Here is a 19,840-nt window from a genome sequence, read left to right as displayed (position 1 = left end):
TCCAAATGAGGCCGTATCTGCGAAAAGCTGGTGTGTAAGTATCTGCTAGGTAGCAGCTGTGGTGGTTATTCGCGGTCTGTCCTTTCTGCACTCTGCACAAACTTTATGTCGGGATTTAAAATAAAAGAGGTTGATAGAAGACAGTCGAGGGTTGGGGGCGGGGAGGAGATAGAATGTGAAAAGGGACAGAGAAGCAGCAAGGGACCTGGGAATACGTAGGAAACAAGTGTTGCTGCCTAGGCCTTGAAAAAAAAAAAAAGAGAGGCACAGAAAATGGAAGTTCCAGTCTTGCCTATTGCGTCGCAAATACACAAAGACTGGGCATGCCTCAGATACCTGAGAAAGTCGCCTTTGATCCCACCCTAGCCCTGAGGCACTGCTTGGGTGTGAGCCTGGCTTCCCCTGTTCATCTCGCGAGTCCGCCCCACCCGGGCGGGGCCTGGCTGGACCGATCTACCGGTGGCCCAGCGAGCCCCTGGCACCAGCCACGAGGTGGCCAGCTCAGGGCTGGGTCTCAATGGCTACGTGGAGGCGGGATGGCCGGCTAACCGGCAGCCAGCGGCTCCTGTGTGCAGGACTGGCAGGTGCAGTCAGCCTTAGCCTCACTGCGCCCCTGGAGCTCGCCACTGTGTTGGCCCAGGTCGGTGTAGTGCGCGGCCACTCCCGGGGGCTGTGGGCCACCGGACGCCGCGTATGGCTGGCCGAGGGGCCAAGGGCCCTGTGGAAAGGGAACGGCGTGGCGTGCCTGCGCCTCTTCCCCTGCAGCGTGGTGCAGCTAGCAGCCTACCGAAAGTAAGAGGAGTCCGGCGGGAGGGGTCGGGAGGTCGGACTTCGGTGGCAGAACCACCACCCTGATGCCAGCACTGGGAATCCTAAGAGGTCCCAGCCTCCCTTCCTTCCGGAAAGCGGGGTGGGGGTGGGGGTGGGAGGTTCCCCTTGGGGCCTTGGGGTACAAGGCCGTAAGTGTGGCCCCTTAAAGCACAGTAGCAGTTTTTCGCCAGCTCTTGAGATTCCTATCCTGTAAAGGGCAGTGTCCTGAAATCTTGAGTCTTTCTGCGAGGAACAAGGGGAGGAGGCAGAATTAGCAAATGGGATCTGGGGGTAACAAAACAAAAAGGCTTCCCAAGGAGAAGAGGTCTCAGTGTCCAATCACTTAGAAATGTGCTTTTGCTGGCTTAGGAGAGACAGCTCTTGACTGAGTGTAAGACGTGGGACCAGTGTCCGAAGGAGTAAGTACAGTACAGGAAGAGAGACCAGTCTGTTGCGTCAAAAAGATTCCTGCCCACCATCCCCAGCTCCAAACTCAGCCTAACTTGCCTTTAGGTTCCAATGAGACTTCTAGCATCCTTTTCCCCAGCAGGGCCCTGTCTCCTCAGCCTAAAGTTTCCCTCACTCCCAGCCGCTCACTGATCTCACCCTGGGGACTTTTCTTGCCTACTCACACATCACCCACTGCTCAGAGCTAAAGATGCAAGTGAGTGACCTTAAGAGCGCAAGGATATTTGCATGACAGCTGGAAAGGAAACCTAAATAAGAAAGCCAAGCCGGCAATGGCAACTTCCCTGGCAGAGTAGGGAAGCTTGTTTCTCCCCATTGGGGACGCCGGTCCCTATGTCCCTCATTCAGTAGGCACAGTGCCAGCTCTAAAGGCTGGCCTTGGCTCTGAATTGGACAAGCAGTCTACAGGCAGGAGGAGCCGCTCAGGCTACTTTTTGTTTTGTTTTGCTTTGTTTCCAGCGGTGGAAGTGAAACCCCGGGGGCCTTGGAAGAAGCTAGTGGGGGTGTTCTAGCTCTCTATTCCCAGGCCTAAGAACTGGTCAGTCAGAACCACAAAGTTCAGCCTTGGCAGAGAGTCATTGACACTGTGACTTGAAAGGCCAGAGCTTGGAGGCTTGCCTAGTAGTAGACTCTCTGAATGGAATCATCGTTCCCTTTAAAGTGTTCGAGGCCAGCGCTCTTGTGGCTCCCTACTTCCCCCTCCACCAAGTGGCAGGGAAATCTTTCCTTGCATAAAATAGAACGTGTTCAAAGGCGCAAGGGGAGGGAACAGATTTTCAAAGCCCGAGTCTAGCGGCAAGGCTTTTCTTGTAACCATCTTATCCCTTTACATCATTTGGCTTTGACAGCTTCTGCCTCCGTAGGACAGGAAGCACTATGGCCATTTTCAGTGTAGAAGTAAGCTCACCCTGGGGACACCTCAAGTCAGTGACAGCACTACCACCTGGCCTTCTGATTCTAACCCTCATCATTTTGTTGGACATCGTGCCACCTTTCTTGCTGCAGTCATTTGACATTTGTTAGGACACAGAAAGTGAGCACCACGCATGTGAAGCTGGGACAAGAAAGGACGAAAGAGGTATGGTCCCCTACTTCAGTTTCTAGAGTAGTTTAAAAAGAAAAAAAAAAAAGACTGGTATGTCTCAGTCCACAACCATATCATGTGAGGTGCCGTGTGACTGCTGGGAATCAAATGCTATAGAAATGTACATATACTTCTGGTTGAGGGGATGAGAAGATGGAAAGGCTTCACAGAGGAGAACAAAATCTCTGAATTTGGCATTGGGAGAATGAGTAGGAATGTGATGCGCAGAGATGAGGCGTGGCAGGTAATGTCAGCACAGGCAAAGAAGAGGAAAGGCATGCAGCACAACCGGCTGGAAAAGCAGGTTGGAATGAGATCTTAAAAATCAGGCTTGGTACGTAAGGGTGGCTGTGGGAAATATTTACGCAGGGTGGGGGAAGTGCTGTGGTTTAAAAAAAAAATTCAAGGAGGATGCTTGTCTCATGGTGGCATGGTAGGACGGGAGAGGAGAAAGACTCTGGGTGGTAGGAGCAGCTAGGGGCCTGTCACACCATGCAGCCATGCCACACGGCAGCTGAGAGTGTCTGAAATGGGGTGGGGACAGAACAGAAGTGAGAGAAGAGCAGAGAATTAGGTAGACTGGGTTTCCTAATGGGTTTTTTTCCCCCAGGCATATTGTTTTCTTTCTGAAAATGGAGAGAAAACATTCCAGTGAATGACAAGGTATAGTTAGAAAGGTGGATTCGTCACGAAGCCATCTAGCCGACATCAAGAGATGTCTTGATGATGGGCATGGCTTATCACCGTATCCTTTTGTTTGCACGCTCTCCTCACCATGCATTTGTAAAACAAGTGGCTGGGAATAACAGTGCACTCTGATCATTGGCTGGAACAAAATATCCAGAGTACCCAGTAAATGGAGTGGTTAAAAAAAAATATCCACAATTAAAATGACAGAACTAGAACTTGAAAACAGATCCTCTGGCTCCAGGGTTCTGCCCAGGACTACACAGCTAAAATGTCTGCTTGATTGGATTGAAAATGAAAGCAGACTGCTACTTAGAGTGTCGGGTGCTATGCTTCAGTCCCAAGCAAATAATAGCTGATTGAATGGGTGCCTTTCAAACGCTTCAAAAAGAAGATCCTCCTCCACCTTTATTTCACATCTGCTTGTTTGGCTGAATGTACACTGGTTTGGGTCCCTGCAGCTGCGAATTGTTCAGATCCTCCACCATTTCCTTATTTCATAACCAGCTTGCGTTGGGAGCTTGCTGGCTGCTTAGCCTGTGTTAGCGAGCATTACAAGTCCTGATTCATATACATGCTGGGTGTTTGCAGAATCTGTGCTAGCTGAAAGGAAGGTGTTCCTGCGGATCACCAGTGCACTCAGCCGCATTGAGAAAAGCTTCTGTGCTCGTATGTACACGCGGAATAACAAGATTAGTAGACACTGCTGCCCCAGCCAGTCAGACAAGAGCTTTGAGATATAGGGATCACAGTGATGACATCGGTAGGTTATCCATTTTGATTCTGCTTTTTAAACTGTGTATGAGCATTTGCCTGAATGTACATATGTGCGCCATGTGCATGCCTAGTAGCCAAAGAAGTCAGGATAGTAGTGCACCAGATCGCCTGGAACTGGAGTTCCAGGCAGTTGTGAACTGTCACATGGTTGCTGGGAAATGAACCTGGGTCCAGGGTAAGAGCAGCAAGTGCTCTTAACCACTGAGCCACCTCTCCAGCCCCTTGACTTTGCTATCTAGTCTAAGGGAACTAGTGGTTAGGAATTGGAGAAGAAAGAACTTCCTTCCGTTCTTCTTTCTCATTTTCTACATTTGATAGTTAAGACTACTTCATATAACAAGCCAACACAATAAAACAGTTCAAGTACTTTAGAAAGCCAAGGGCCTGTCTCCCTCTACTCCCTCTAGATGCCTCTATTGGTCATTTCCTTGTCAGGACGGCTGCGCTCTCCTATGTGATCTATGCCGAGACCGAGCACAGTGTCTGGTACCTTAAGTTAAGTTCACAAGTGGACAATTAATTAGCCTGAGCCCTAGAAGTTGGAGTGGGGTAGGGAATGAGAACAGGACAATGAAAAAGAATGGTGCTGCCATTTGCATTCCAAACTCCAAGTAGGTTTCTCACTCTCCGCTTGCTGTAATCAGGCGATCGTTTCTACTTCCTGTGTCTCCTGTCCGTCCAACTCAACTGGCCAAGGGAAAAGACACTGTGTGCTGGCGTCAGCTGTCTGTACCTCAGTTCCCTTCAGTTCTGGGAGCATAGATAGCCCCAGCAATCTCCATTTGAGATGCACCAATAACCCCATGAAGGAGATGTCACCAATGAACTTTTTTTTTAACTTGGGAACACTAGCTTCCTTATTAGAAAGCAGTAGGCTAGAATCCCTCAGACTGTTTCACCTGAATGCCCACTCATTATTCATCAGGTCATCTGTCACTTGACCAACAAGAAACCTACCCTTCCACGGGATGTTTGAGATCCAAAGAACTGGGAGTGCTTTTGTTGTGCTGGCTTTTAATGAAACCCCAATGAGCACTAGGACCGATATGAATGCAAACACACAAGGGTCTTTTAATTTTCAGCTTAAACTGGCTCACACAATCACTGACGCAGTGGATCAGTTGTGAGCCCTGAGTACAAGTAGGAAAGACCTTTTATAGGTTGTAATAAGTGAGAAAGCAGGTAAGTGGGTTTCTAGCTTGGCAAGCATCTTATTGATTGTTCTTTGAACTAGTTGGTATTCGTCGGGTACAAGTCCGGTATCAAACCACTGATGATTAACTTCTACGGAATAACTCTTGGGAGATCTGGGGGAGTCTGGACTTGTAGTACTTTTCTGTTTTCCAGCTGATTGATTATTCTATATTTCTGTGCCAACTGTATCTTCTATGGGTTTTTTTAGATCCAGAGTTCAGGAGTAGGTCACCCAAATACAGAAATGGGAGTTTTAAACAAAATGGAGCTACTTTGGTCTATTACTTTCATTTAGAAAAAGATGAAACTGCCTGGCAGTGGTGGTACACACCTTTAATCCCAGCACTTGGGAGCCAGAGACAGGTGGATGTAGAAGAGTGCTAATTCAGAACATGGCTGCTCTGGCAAGAGATCAAATCCAAAGATGTTCTAGGTCTGTGTGATCCAGGTGGAATACAAACATGCCTTTAATCCAGGAGGCAGAAGCAAGCAGATCTGAGTTCGTGGCCAGCTAGGTAGAAATCAAGTATAAGGTACAGAAAAGCTTTGATCCAGGCATGGTGGTACATGCCTTTAATCCCAATCAAAGGTAAAGTTAGTTTGTAGAGGGAAGCGCCCATGTTTGAAAGTGATGTCTAGTTGAGTGGCAAAAAAAGGTGATGAATCAGAGAAGATTTGACAGAATAGGATTCGCTCAACTCTCATGAGAAGACAGAGGAACGAGATGCTACTTCAGAGGCAGTTTTTTCAGAGAGAGGAGGCAGTTTTACCAGGACAGCAATAGAGAGATGGGTTGTAGAGAGAACTCAAGTGAAGATGGAACAAGCCAGAAAATGAGAAGAAGCCAAGAAATTAGAGCAGATCGCTGAGTTAGTTTGAGGCCAAGCAGAGCAATTCCAGGCCAAGAGAGAAGCCATATTAAATCAGTCAGCTGGGAGAGGAGTTTGAGCCAGAACAGCTGAGCTGAACCATCCAGCCCAGAGCTCAAAAAGAACAAGTAAGGGTGAGCTTATTCAGCAGTAAGTCTCAGAGGCTGAAAACATTGTAGGCCTAGATTAGTTTTCACAGAGGCTAGGCCTAGGCTAGAAAAAGGAGGCAGTAAGCCTCCCAAGATAACAACTGAGCCTAGAGAATAAAAGTTATCTTTACAGGTGGATCTCTGAGTTCGAGGCCAGTTAGTCTACAGAGTGAATCCAGGAGAGTCAGGGCTACACAGAGAAACCATGTCTCAAACCTCCCCCAACACAAACTCCAAAAAGATAAAACTATTATTTTAGCCCAACTCTCTTCACTTACTTTTATTCCAATTAGGTATCTTTCTCCTTGTACCATCCTATAGCAGAAAGTACTATTTTTCCTGGTTTCCCCAGCCTCATCACTAAGGACTTAACTAGCTTTTTCTGTGCTATGTAGAAGTACCCTTGTAAATATTTCTTCTGAGGTAGGCACTCATGGTTGGAGATGCCCTGCTTCTCAAAAGACTCATAACAGGGTAGTTTGTGGCTTGCATTTGTTTTTTTTTTTAATTAATTATTTATTTTTTATTGAAAAATAAAATCATTCATATTACATCTCAATTGCTATCCCATCCCGTGCATCCTCCCATTCCTCCCTCCCTCCCGCTTTCACCCCATCCCCCTTCCCTATGACTGTGACTGAGGGGACCTCCTCCCCTTGAATATGATGCTAGGGTATCAAGTTTCTTCTTGGTAGTCTGCTATCCTTCCTCTGAGTGCCATCAGGCCTCCCCATCAAGGGGAAATGGCCAAATATGGGGCACCAGAGTTCATGTGAAAGTCAGTCCCCAGTCTCCACTTAACTGTGGAGAATGTCCTGTCCATTGGCTAGATCTGGGTAGGGGTTTGATGATGACTGCACGTATTGTCCTTGGTTGGTGTGGCTTGCATTTGTAAAAGTCCATGCAAAGTACTTTTAATGAAATTGCAAACCTACTGAGAAATACAAAGAATACTTGGTCAAACACTCATATACCTACCATCCACACTTTACATACTATTTGTGTTATGCCCAAATTTTGAGAGACTCCCCACACAGACCACCTAAGAGCTGAGTCCAAATGCAATTGCAAGGAAGTCTTTATTGCAGGTTTGAACTCGGGACACACCTCCTATGCACTGACACAGCAGATACAGGGAAGAGTCTCAATAGAGAGGAGTTTTTATAGGTTTTAGACAAAGAAATGGCTTTTACAGTATGTGACTGGATGGTATCTGGGCAGAAAAGCTGCAAGCAGGGAGTTACAAGCCTTGGTGTTTCATAGTTGGGTAATAGGTGTAGGGGCAAGTTGGTGTATAGAAACGATTGGTTGAAGTAGTCATGGGGCGTTAAGAACTTTGGCCCGGCTTGTCCTAATTGGTTGTTGCTATGTGCCAGACCACCTGCTTGTCAACTTGACCAGCAGAGAGTATATCTGGACTTTCCCAAGGTGAGCTGATTGTGTTGCTAGGGAATATTTTTCTGTTTAGACTAGTTTGTGTTTTTTCTGGAATCTGGGTTCAGCGCTTGGCCAGATTTAACACAAAATGGAGTTTCTTTTTCAAAATGGAGTTTTTCTGGTCCTTACATTTGTAGACAGTCTCTTTTTATGAACTAGGTTGGCCTTGAACTTGTTCTGTAGGCCAGATTGGACTCAAACTCAAGAGTCTCCTGTCTTAATCTCCCAAGTGCTGGAATTACAGACCCACAACACCAGTCCCAAAATATCTTTGTTAATGTGGAGGGGTGCACTCACATTTTGACATTGAATTGTTGGAGCTTCTCATTCTTATAAGAAATGTTTGTAGTGTGTCATCACGTGTAGAGCTGTAAGAAATGGAATTACAGGGTGAAGACGTGTGTTTCTCCAAATTTACTAGATACAGCAAAAGAAACAGCGAGGGTATCAGTGTCCACACATTCTCTGCATCATTTGATATGATGCTACTCCGCTGGGGGAGCAGTGGATATCTTGTCACTGTTTTGTCTATTTTTTTTTTGTAACTACTGAAACAGCAACTTCACTTTTAATTATCATTATAAAGGAAACTAATTCTTTTTTTTAAGATCTTTTTTAAAAATAATTTATTTAATTTTACTTTGGCATGAGGGTGTCAGAGCCATTGGAACTGGAATTACAGACAGTTCTGAGCTGCCATGTGGATGCTGGGAATTGAACCCGGGTCCTTTGGAAGAGCAGACAGTGCTCTTAACCACTGGGCCATCTCTCCAGCCCCATTGAAACTAATTCTTTAGACTAAATTTAGCAGAGCGTTTTGAGCAAAATGAAACCAAACACTATTCTCCAATCAGACATCTCCCCAAACCAAGGAGTTTCCAAGGCCCCTCCACATGACAATCGGACAGCATTTCTAGGAAAACAAAAGCAAGGGATAAAAAACAACTTGATTGGTAGCAGTCTGGTCACCCAACCAGCCAACTGGTTATAGGTTAGCTAGTTATTCATTATAGCCTAATCAGCTAACTGGATGCAGGGGCTGTCTGCAGCTAGCCAAAGCCCAGTGGCTACCATTAACATTGATATTGGTTTGGCCTATTGGGCTCAAAACTCAGGATGTAGCTCAGGAACAGAAGTGTATGCCTAATGTGGACAACACTCTGGCTTCTATTCCCAGTGCGAGAGGAGAGGGAAATGTCTGTTTTCATGCATTTCAGGAAATTCTATCCCTTTTACCTTTCAAGAGGATGGACAGATTGCGTTCCAGTGTAGCAACTGCCAGATGCTTCTCTACACTCACAGCCCACGGGCTGGAAATGTAGCTCGGTGGCTATTCAGATAGAGGGTAGAAAATGCTGAAAGTGGAGCGGGAAGCGTTTGAGAAAGATCCTGATCAGAGGCTGGACAGCTCTTTCATATTGCCAGCTAGCATTCTATGATGGTGGAATTGAAATTTACCACTCAGTAATCCCAGTGTAACTGTATGATATTTTTCATGTTGTGTGATGGTGGTGTGAACAGGAACGGCCCCCCATAGGCTCGTGTATTTGAATGCTTGGCCCAGAGGGAGTGGAACTATTAGGAGGTGTGGCCTTGTGGGAGGAAGTGCGTCACTGTGGGGGTGTGGGCTCTGAGCTCTCCTATGCTCAAGCTAAGCCCTGTGTGGCTCATAGTCAGTTCTGCTGCCCGCAGATGAAGGTGTCGAACTCTCAGCTCCTTCTTCAGCACCGTGTCTGCCTGTGTGCTGCCATGCTTCCCCTGAAACTGTAAGCCAGCCCCGATTCAATGTTTGCCTTAATAATAAGAGTCGTTGTCTTGGGCTGGAGAGATGGATGGCTCAGCAGTTAAGAGCACTGGCTGCTTTTCCAGGGGAAAATTAATTAATAAATTAATTTCCGGCACCCACATGGCAGCTAGCTCACAGCTGTCTGGAACTGCAGTTCCATGGGGGGGGGGGTTGACACCCTTGCATACACAAACAACTCGCCAGAGTAGCGATGCACATAAAATAAAAATAAATCATTCATTTTCAAAAGAAAAGAGCTGCTGCGGTCATGGTGTCTCTTCACAGCGATTGAAACCTGAGTAAGATGCATTGTAAAGCACTTCCAAATGCCAGGAAAAACTTGAAGCTGTAGAGCATGCTAGCACAGTGCAGAGCTCATATGTTGGGCTTTCTCTGGTTTCCCCCCAGGTTTGTTGTGCTCTTCATGGATGACCTGGGCCGTATTTCTCAGTGGAGCTCCATTGTGGCTGGAAGTCTTGCAGGCATGGTTTCCACGATTGTCACATACCCTACAGACCTCATCAAAACCCGGTTGATTGTGCAGAACATGCTGGAACCATCTTACAGGGGGCTTATCCATGCCTTCTCTACTATTTATCAACAAGAAGGGTTCCTGGCCCTTTACCGAGGGGTGTCCCTCACTGTTTTAGGTAAGGTGGATCTTGACGCCTAAGAAAAGGCTCTTTTTGACACACGAAGATATTTTGTACCTTCGTGAACACTTAAATCAATTTTAGAGGCCGCAAGATTGTAGACTGAGTGATGCAAGTGACTCAGAAAAGCCTGGGTCCCAAGCCACCCTCAGGACTGCCTGGCAGACAGGAGTCCTCAGTGTAGGTACCCCCCAGCAGGCACAACAGGAGCTCAATGATATTTGTAGCCTTTGACAAAGCTCCACGTACACAAGGCCTCTGTTTGCCAAATGCAGAAGGATTTAATCCATCTATGTAGTACTAATTGAGATTAGTCATCTGTCCTCTAGAGACTTGGCTTCTAGGGTACCACTGTCCCCTGGGTGTCTTTGCATCTCTCCAGCCAATCTTTCTTTTCCAATATGCCTGGCCCCCTTTTAAGTCATCTGACACTGGCAGCTTGTTTATGTTTGTTCTTCGGGATGTCCCCTCAGCTTATTCTTACCCTGTATGCTGGCTTTCTGTTTCTGTTGGTGTTTATGTTTATCTGTTAGAGAAAGGGTCTCACTCTAGCCCTGGCTGGATTGGAATTGGCTACATAAGAGCAGGCTGGCCTCAAACCTGCAGTGATCGTCCCACCTCTGCCTCCAGTGTACTAAGACTGCAGGCGCATATCACCATCGCAGCCTTCTACGTTGGCTCTCTTCCCTTGCATCCCCTCTCTAGGTGATGCCCTCTGAAGCTAGCAGCTTCAAGGAGCATGAGTATACTTTAACTCCTAATATCTTTAACAATGCTAACCTCGTAGGGGTGCTCACTGGATACTAGTTACTTTTCCAGAAGCTACGCCTACAATTTCTCATTCACATTTTTAATCTTTACTTTTAGTTTGTTTGTTTGTTTGTTTGTTTGTTTTTATTTGTTTTTCGAGACAGGGTTTTTCTGTGTACTGGAACTTTCTCTGTAGACCAGGCTGGCCTTGAACTCACAGAGATCCTCCTGCCTCTGCCTCCCAAGTGCTGGGATTAAAGGCATGCGCCACCGCTTTTTAATATACTATTCTTTGTGAATTTCATATAATGTATTTTCATCATATTCACCCCCCACTCCACCAGTAACTCCTTCACCTAACTCCGTTCACCACCCTGGCCTCTTCTCAACTTCATGCCTTCTTAGTTAATAACCTACCCAGTCCAGTCTGGGCCACATATATATATATATATGGGTATAGGATTGTCCTCAGGATCATGGTCCACCTGCCGGGGCCACACTCTTGAAAGAATGTAACTCTCCTTCCCCTACAAAAATCTTTTTATTATTTTTAATCACATGTATATATCTATATAGATACATAGATAGAGATATCTGTGTGCAGAAGTGTGTGCTCAGGAGTGTGGGTGCCCACAAAATTCAGAAGAAGGTACTAGATGGATGTTCTCATATAGGTGCTGAGAACCAAACGTGTGTCCTTGGCAAGACCACAGCACTCTTAGCTGCTGAGCCATCTCTGCAGCCCTCTTATTTTTGGTTGTGAGCCTAGCCTTTAACGGCTGAGCCATCTCTCCAGTCCAGCTCTCTTATTATTTATTTATTTGTTTGTTTATTTGTTTATTTATTTGATTTTTCAAGACAGTTTCTCTGTGTTAGCCTTGGCTGTCCTGGACTCACTTTGTAGAGTTCTCAAACTCACAGCGATCTGCCTACCTCTGCCTCCCAAAATGCTGGGGTTAAAGGTGTGTGCCATCATGCCCAGCCAGCCCTCTTTTTTAAAAAAATATATTTTATTAATTTATTTATATTACATCTCAATTGTTATCCCATCCCTTGTATCCTCCCATCTCCCATTCCTCCCTCCCTCGGCCTTTTTTTTTTTTTTTTTTTGGTTTTTCGAGACAGGGTCTCTCTGTGTAGCCTTGGCTGTCCTGGACTCGCTTTGTAGACCAGGCTGGCCTCGAACTCACAGCGATCCGCCTGCCTCTGCCTCCCGAGTGCTGAGATTAAAGGCGTGCGCCACCACGCCCAGCTCTCAGCCCTTTTTTTATTTCTTTATTTATTTATATTTTTTTTTGGTTTTTCGAGACAGGGTTTCTCTGTGTAGCCTTGGCCATCCTGAACTCATTTTGTAGACCAGGCTGGCTTTGAACTCACAGCAATCTGTCTTCCTCTGCCTCCCGAGTGCTGGGATTAAAGGCGTGCACCACCACACCTGGCTCAGCCCTCTTATTTTTAATTGACATATATTTGTACATATTTATGGGCTATCATTTGATATTTTGATCCGTGCATATATTCCATAATGATCAAGTCAGAGCACTTAGCATATGCATCAACTCAAGCATTCGTCATTCCTTTGAGGTGAGTTCCCTCATTCTCCTCTCAAGAATCTCTTTTCTAGCTACTCTGGCATGTACAACAGATTGTTATTAACTAGTCACCATGTTGAGCAATAGAACACCACAACTTTTTCTTCATAGCTAACATTTTACAGTTTGTTTCACTTTTTATTTTTAAAGACAAGGTCTCAATAAGTAACCTAGCCTTCCCTTTAGCTGTTCATCTTCCGGCCTCAGCTTCCTGAGTGTCACTCTGCTGGGCTGTCTAATTTACTCTTCTTCTTTTGTTTTCTTTTGGTTGGTTGGTTGGGTTGGTTTTGGTTTTGGTTTTTCAGGACAGAGTCTCACTATGCAGTGCTGGCCGTCCTGGAACTCACTCTGGAGACCAGGTTGTCCCCCTCGAACTCAGAGATCCGCCTGCCTGTGCCTCCGGAGTGCTGGGATTAAAAGTATGTGCAAAGTATGCCTGAAACTTATTCTTCTTGGGTTTTGTTTGTTTGTTTTTGTTTTTTGGGTTTTGTGTTTTGTTTTGTTTTTTTTTTTTTAGAACACAAAGACACTTATTGGCACTTCTGTTTTTTAAAGAGAATCTCTTGGATAGGTGATGTCATCCAATCTGACACAATTTTAAGTGGGTTTTAGGTTCAGCCTTTCATTGCAAAGCAGTAGATTTCATTTCACCAGAGTCAGGATTAAATTGAGATTTTTTTATTCATCTGAGGTAATTGTAATGAGAATATTTAACCTGGGTCAAAAGGAGAATAGTGGTACCCTGGAAAGGCTTAGAAATGATTTGCTTTTTTATACATTATTCCATGGTGGGATTAAAGAAACTTACTCTTCTTAATAAGTTCCCTAGTAAGTGGGACTGCCTTCCTTTCTCCCAATGGCCCATGCTAATGAAAACGCAGCAATCACCTTGGCTCCTCCTCTCGCTTCAGTCACTATGCCGTGTCACTTTGATCTCTCTCAATGCACAAGTCTGTACCCTCTTCAAGCCACCTCTTCTGCCCTAGTTCACCCCACCCCCATCACCTTCCTTTCTGACTCTAGGGACTCAGACTCCTCTGAAGGCTTGTGTTTTGACCTGTGGTCCTATGCCTGATGTGCCCTGATACTGCTGCCAGACTGGGATGGTTTTCGCAAATGGTCTGCCCTCGTTCCATTGCAATCCTTACAAGCTAAGGGAGAAAGGCAGAATTCCTATGGCATTCCAGATCATTTAGAGCCGGTCCCTCCCATTGTGCCCTACCTTGTCCTATCCAGTGCCATGCCTCTACCTGCTCTCATGTTCAAGCCATACAGAAATGTGTACGCTTCCCAAAGATAATGCACACTGTACATGATAGCATGCACAGCATTCGCCTAGACTGCCTTTCTACTTTAGCCTCTGATGGACCCTCCCCTTTGCTCAAGACCCAGTTTAAGAGTCCTTGCCTTGTGTGGTGTTGCACGCCTATAATCCCAACACTCGGGAGGCAGAAGCAGGCTGATCTCTGTGAATTCAAGGCCAGCCTGGTCTACAGAGTGAGTCCAGGACAGGCAGGCCTACACAGAGAAACCCTATCTTGCAGGGAAAAAAAGAGTTATTTGTCCTAAGCCAAACAACTATAGATGTGTCAGGTCTGTAATCCTCCCCCCTCGGCTTCAGGAGGTGGAGGCAGAAGTGAAAGTTCAAGGCCCATGTGGGCTACAGAGTTCAAACCAACCTAAGCAATTTACTGGAACTCATGCTGAAATGTTTTTAAAAAGGTGGTGTGGGTGGGGACAATATGTTCAATCCCTAACAACACAGAGATACCTAGACAACTCTGTCTCTCTCTTTTTTCAATTCTTTCCTGGTTCTTCTAGGCAAAATCAATCACTCTGATAGTTGTGTGCCTAAAGCATCCTGTATAACCCCAGTATATGCACCTATCAGGGATGGTATATGTACTGTTCCCTAGCTATCACTTGCATTTGATGGTAAATAGCTCCAGAGATTAGCCTGCTCTGAGTCATAGTCCCAGCACCTGGCCTAGGGCCCAACACATAGCACAAGTTCCATCAACTGCTATTTAGAGCCGGCCTTGCACTCCTGCTCCTGCTGCCTTGGCCTCTCTAGTGCTGGGATTACAGGCATGTGGACCGTGCCTAGCTTCCCTAAGTGTTTTTGAGTGAAAATAGGAAGGTAGTGAGTCTTTTTAAAAGATATGTTTATTAAATATAATAATGGCCAAAGATCACCAAGCCCCCACTTCTTGTCTGCCTCCCTGTTTTTCCACTGCTGGGGATAGAACCTGGAGCTTTGCAAGTGCTCTATCAGTGAGCTACACTCCCAGCCCTACCGCATCTACTACGTCTCTTTTTGTACTTGTAAAAAACAAATTTATTTCATGTATACGGGTGTTTTGTCTATCTGTGATACCTGTGTATCGCATGTGTGCAGTGCCCATGGAGGACAGAAAAAAGTGTCAGATCCTCTGAAACTGGAGTTACAAAACAGTCCTGAAGCGCAGTGTGGCTGCTGGGAATTGAAGCTGAATGCTCTAGAAGAACAGCCAGTGCTCTGACCCACTGAGCCATCTCTCTAGGCCAATTCCCACATTTTGAGGGACCAATTAGTCCATCCGTAAACCAGAGACGGCTCTGAAAGTTTCTGGAAACGTGTGAGAGTCCCAAATAGTGCAGCCTTTGCTCTCCAAATTAGTTACTAGGAAGCTGGGAATGCTATAAACGTGTCAGGTCTGTAATCCACCCCCCACACCCCTCCTCCCACCCCACCCCCTACCCCACCCACCCACCCACCCACCCCACCCCGGCGCCTCCTCGGCTTCAGGAGGTGGAGGCAGAAGTGAAAGTTCAAGGCCCATGTAGGCTACAGAGTTCAAACCAACCTAGGCAATTTACTGGAACCCATGCTGAAATGTTTTTACAAAGGTGGTGCAGTGGATGCACAGTGTATGATGCTAACCAGGCCCTTACACATCTAAGCCAGGTCAGCCAACCCCCATGGGCACAGTTTTCACAGAATGCTTCCTTCTTCACCAGACAGCAGTCCCTTGCTGGCCTCCAATGCTAGATCAACTGCTGCCTACTAACTTCGTTTATGGAAGGGATTTTTAGAAAAGGTTTATTTTCTTTGTAATTGTGGGAGGGGTGGGGTGGGTATAGGGGTGTGGGGAGGGTATGGGGGGGTGTAGGGGTGTGTACATGAGTGCCAGTGCCCATGGAAGCTAGAAGATGATGTCAGACTCCCTAGAGCTGGAGTTACAAGTGCTTGTGGGCCAACTGACCCTCTGCAAGAGCAGTTGATGCTCTTATGAGCCATCTCTTCAGTACCATGGAAATGACTTTTCCCCTCAATGTTTCTTCTCATTTTTCTCCTTTTTTTGTGTGTGTCTCAAACACACAGAAAAGTTCTAAAAATTATAAATAGCCACATATTCACTGTATAACACCTCAGTTACTATTTTTCCTTTGTCACACATGTATGCACCCATCCCTCAGAGCCATTCGTAAGTCCATCTTTTTCTTTGGTGATTTCGGCATAAACTGCAAACACAAGTGCACTTCACCCCAAACCCTTCAACATCTGTATCACAAACTCAAGTTCAGCATCTACTGAGAGGCTGTTTTCTTCTGCCCGAGGCAGTATCTTATGTACTCAATAGCCCAAGCTGGCCATAAACCTTGCTATATGTAGGTCAGGATGAACTTGAACAACTAATGACCCTCCTGTCTCTGCCTCCCAGGGGCTGGGACTATAGGCGTGGGCCACCGTGACTAGTGTTTACAGTTCTTTTATGTACAATGTATTTACAGTACAATGTACCAACCTTGAGTGAACCAGTTCATATATCTTAACCTTATGGTGTTGTCACTCCAACCCCAGAACATGTCCTTTTGCTAGATAACTGGAAGGTCTTTAAGCAGCCCCAGGCCCCTCCTAGTCCCCTTGGCATCCTCCATAGGCATTCCTTTGCTCCAGACAGTGGTTCCCCCAGGCAGCAACCTCTCCCTGGTCTTGATTCCCAGGTGCTGTTCCCTTCTCTGCTGGCTCCCTTCTAGTCTACATGAACCTGGAGAACATCTGGAATGCTCCCCGGGACCGCTTCTCTCACCTGCAAAACTTTGCCAACGTCTGTGTGGCTGCTGCTGTGAGCCAGACGCTCTCCTTTCCCTTTGACACTGTCAAGAGAAAGATGCAGGTGCGGATCATATGGCTGGGCGGGGGGGTGGGGGGGATTGGGGGGGGGCGGTTATCTTGATGGGTTTGGAGTTGGGTAACCACAAAGAACACTAGATTCCACCCATCCCAGAGCTCAAGATTAATTATACAAATACTATGCATACCAGGTTGCTAAGACCTCTGCTAACCTCGGAACTATTGCCTTAAGGCAATGGCCATACCTCTTTTTATGTAAAGCTTCCAGAAGAGTCTCCCTTTTTTTCTGGTCCCTGGATACATCACTTATGGCTCTCCTCCCTACAACATCAGAAAAGGACACTGCAGAATGCAACCTGCTAACTCACCTTCTTGATGCTACCACAGGGTGGACATAGCACTCTTTCTTGTCGCTGTGCCTTACCTCAGTAAAACTGGTGGGCCAGGACTAAAATAAACCAAGAACCATTGAGCAAGGGACCTCAGAAAGACAGTGATTTTCAAAAGGGTGCTGTCTTGGTACAACTGGTCGTGCCTTGTCCTAACAATTACCTAGGGAAATATGTTATCTATAGCACACAGGCAAACGCAAGAAGGTAGAGGCTACAAATGGAAGAACTAGCTTAGCCTAAATTCTTATCAACAAAACCAAATCTGATCAGTTGCTATATAACATGAGGGCGTTGCAGCTCCACGTTTGGTAATCAGAATCCAAACAGGACTGACTGTTTGGCATCTTCCCCTAATCCTGCTCAGTCCGTTGGCTTGTCTGCCTCCTTTGTCTCTCTTATATGACCTACATGTTCCTGAAGCTCTTGGGAAAATGAATTCGGGGTCATTTGCATGCAACTTGAAATGAGTAGTCCCACTGGTTGGTTTCTCCACATGACTCTGACTTGTTTCTCTAGTTTCTCAATGCTACACCCCCCCACACACACACACACACTTCCTGTTTCCCTGCTACAGTGGCCTTTGGCCAGTCTGGTCAGTGCCAAAAAACTTGAAGGAACTTGACTTGCCAGTGCTGTCTTCAGACATGATGACACTCCACTCTGCCACTCCGATCCACAAAACTTCTCGTCAGTCCAGGTTGTTTCTTTCCTGCCTCTGTCCCGATGAACCATTGCCACACTGGTGACTGTAGTGCAGGTACACAAAAGAGTCTGCTTAGTGCTACTCATTTCAAATGAACATGCCTTCTGATTTAGAAAATAGTGCCCATATTAAAACACAGTTACAACGGTTGATTTCACATTATGTATGTTTAGCCACAATAAAAAAGTAATGTGTAAAAAAAAAAGTAAATAACAACAACCCAAAAGTAATGTGCATGTGGTTGTAGAAGTGTTAGGAAATACAGTAAAGTAGGGGGGAAAAGAAAAAAAGAAATTACCCTTAGCTCAAGACCCATAGATTATAATAGTTACTAGGTTTTTTTTCTATGCATGTTCACACACACACACACACACACACACACACACACACACTATTTTTTAGAAATTGTGTTTAGACTATAAATAAAAGTTAGTCGCTTGCTTTTTTACTTATTTCATAGCAGATACAGCTCCAGGCCATGAAGTATTTAATTATCAAATGTTATTTCACCATATGAATGTGTTAGAAATTTTTTTAAAAATCTCAGTTTCTAAATAACTTGGCTATTTCTAATTTTTTGTTTTGTTTTGTTTTGTTTTTCAAGACATGGTTTCTCTGTGTAGCCCTGGCTGTCCTGGACTCACTTTGTACACCAGGCTGGCCTCGAACTCACAGAGATCCACCTGCCTCTGCCTCCCAAGTGCTGAGATTACAGGCCTGCAGCACCTCACCTGGCTTTTTTCCCCCTTCCTACATGTATGCATATCTGTGTGAAGATGTCAGATCCCCTGGAACTGGAGTTACAGACAGTTGAGAGCTGCCATGTCGGTGCTGAGAATTGAACCTGGGTCCTCTGGAAGAATAGCCAGTGCTCTTAACCACTGAGCCATCTCTCTAGCCCGCTATTTCTAGTTTTTAAGTATAACAACACTGTAATGAAATTTGTTGTGTTTTGCATATTATATTCCTATAAATTGACTTACAGGTCACAAAAGCTAGTTAGTGTAAAGCATCCTATTTTTTAGGTATTAAGGACCAAACCCAAGGACATGTATGAGTTAGACTGGTATGCTACTACCACTGAGCTACATCCCCTCCCCTTAACATGTTTTTTTGTGCGTCCCAAGATCTCCTTAAGTTGCCAGGACTGGCTTTGATCTCCCCATGAAATCCTGGAAAGGTTTCAAACTTGAGGGCTTCCTGCCTCAGCCTGCAAGATACTGGATTTTAAGCATGAGCTGCCATGCCCCCCTCACTCCCTGTCTATCGCTCATTAATTTATTTATGTATGTATGTATTTTTTGTTTATGAGTGCACTATCTGCAGGCCAGTAGAGAGCATCAGATCTCATTATAGACGGTTGTGAGGCACCATGTGGTTGCTGGGAACTGAACTCGGGACCTCTGGAAGGGCAGTCAGTGCTCTTAACCTCTGAGCCACCTCTCCAGCTCCTTGTTTGCTTTTAAGACAAGGTCTCTCTATGTAACCCTGGCTGTCCTGGAACTCCTCGAGCAGCCTGGCATTGAACTCACAGAGATCCACCTGCCTCTGCTCCCAAGTGCTGGGATCAAAGCATCACCATACTGGCTCTTAATGAAATTTACACTCCAAAAAAAAAAATTAGAAGCTTTCATTTGTACCAGCAGTAAGGGAGAGTGGTCCATCTCCTGTCACTGTCATCAACTGTCACTTCTCAAGCCACATACTGAATCCAGTATCTGAAAATGGCAGCACATTGCTTTAACTCTAATTCATTGTTTACAAGTGAGGTTGCACAGTTTTCATGGTTGCCCATTGTATTTCCATTTTTTTTCAGAGACAGGGTTTCTCTGTGTAGCCTTGGCTGCCCTGGACTCTGTAGACCAGGCTGGCCTCGAACTCACAACCATCTGCCTGCCTCTGCCTCTCTGAGTGCTGGGATTACAGGCATGCGCCACCACGGCCAGCATTCTTTATAAGTTTTCCATGCCCTTTGCCTATTTTTCCTACTGATTGGTAACAAGTCTTTGCATATTAAACCTTTGCCATGCATTGCACATTCTCTTCCATGGCGTATTTTCTAACATTTGGCTTAACGCTGCTCATGTGGTAATGTGAGAGAGTCTCACAGTGAAGCCCAGGCTTGCCCGTAGCTTACAGTGTAACCAGACTGGCATAAAACTTGTGGCGATCTTCTGGCCTGGGTCTCCTAATTGCTGAGGCTACAGGCAGACACCACCTCTCTCCCAGCTCTGTTTGTGTGTCATGATGTATATATTTTGAAATTTTATATAACTATATACTTTTGCTCTTGATTTTTGTTTGTTTGTTTCTAACTTTAGTTCTCTGTTCTAAAGGTCTGCCCCTACAATTCTTTTTTGTCGTTGTTGGTG

At 45.7% G+C, this 19,840-nt stretch overlaps 1 protein-coding gene across 6 annotated transcripts in view; it reads left to right on the top strand.

Annotated features, from left to right (window-relative positions):
* Window positions 1-405: 405 nt before the first annotated feature.
* SLC25A43 (solute carrier family 25 member 43) overlaps window positions 406-19,840 on the top strand; it is a 38,240-nt gene continuing 18,805 nt past the window's right edge. Inside the window, exons 1-4 of one of the 6 annotated variants that reach the window (XM_084788421.1) lie at window positions 684-792; window positions 3,641-3,812; window positions 9,670-9,911; window positions 16,244-16,416. In XM_084788421.1, coding sequence (XP_084644547.1) covers window positions 9,686-9,911; window positions 16,244-16,416 — 399 coding nt within the window. In that variant the 5' untranslated portion in view covers window positions 684-792; window positions 3,641-3,812; window positions 9,670-9,685. Of the gene's footprint in view, window positions 793-2,144; window positions 2,357-3,640; window positions 3,813-9,669; window positions 9,912-16,243; window positions 16,417-19,840 lie in introns of those variants that run through there. The other 5 variants (XM_084788420.1, XM_084788416.1, XM_084788418.1 and 2 more) reach the window with 5 other exon arrangements.

The sequence above is a fragment of the Acomys minous genome, assembly GCF_964271855.1.
Source record: "Acomys minous genome assembly, chromosome: 7".
NCBI classification, from domain to species: Eukaryota; Metazoa; Chordata; class Mammalia; order Rodentia; family Muridae; genus Acomys; species Acomys minous.
The sequence above is the reverse complement of the archived record's forward strand: the minus strand, read 5'-3'. Positions and strand labels throughout refer to the sequence as shown.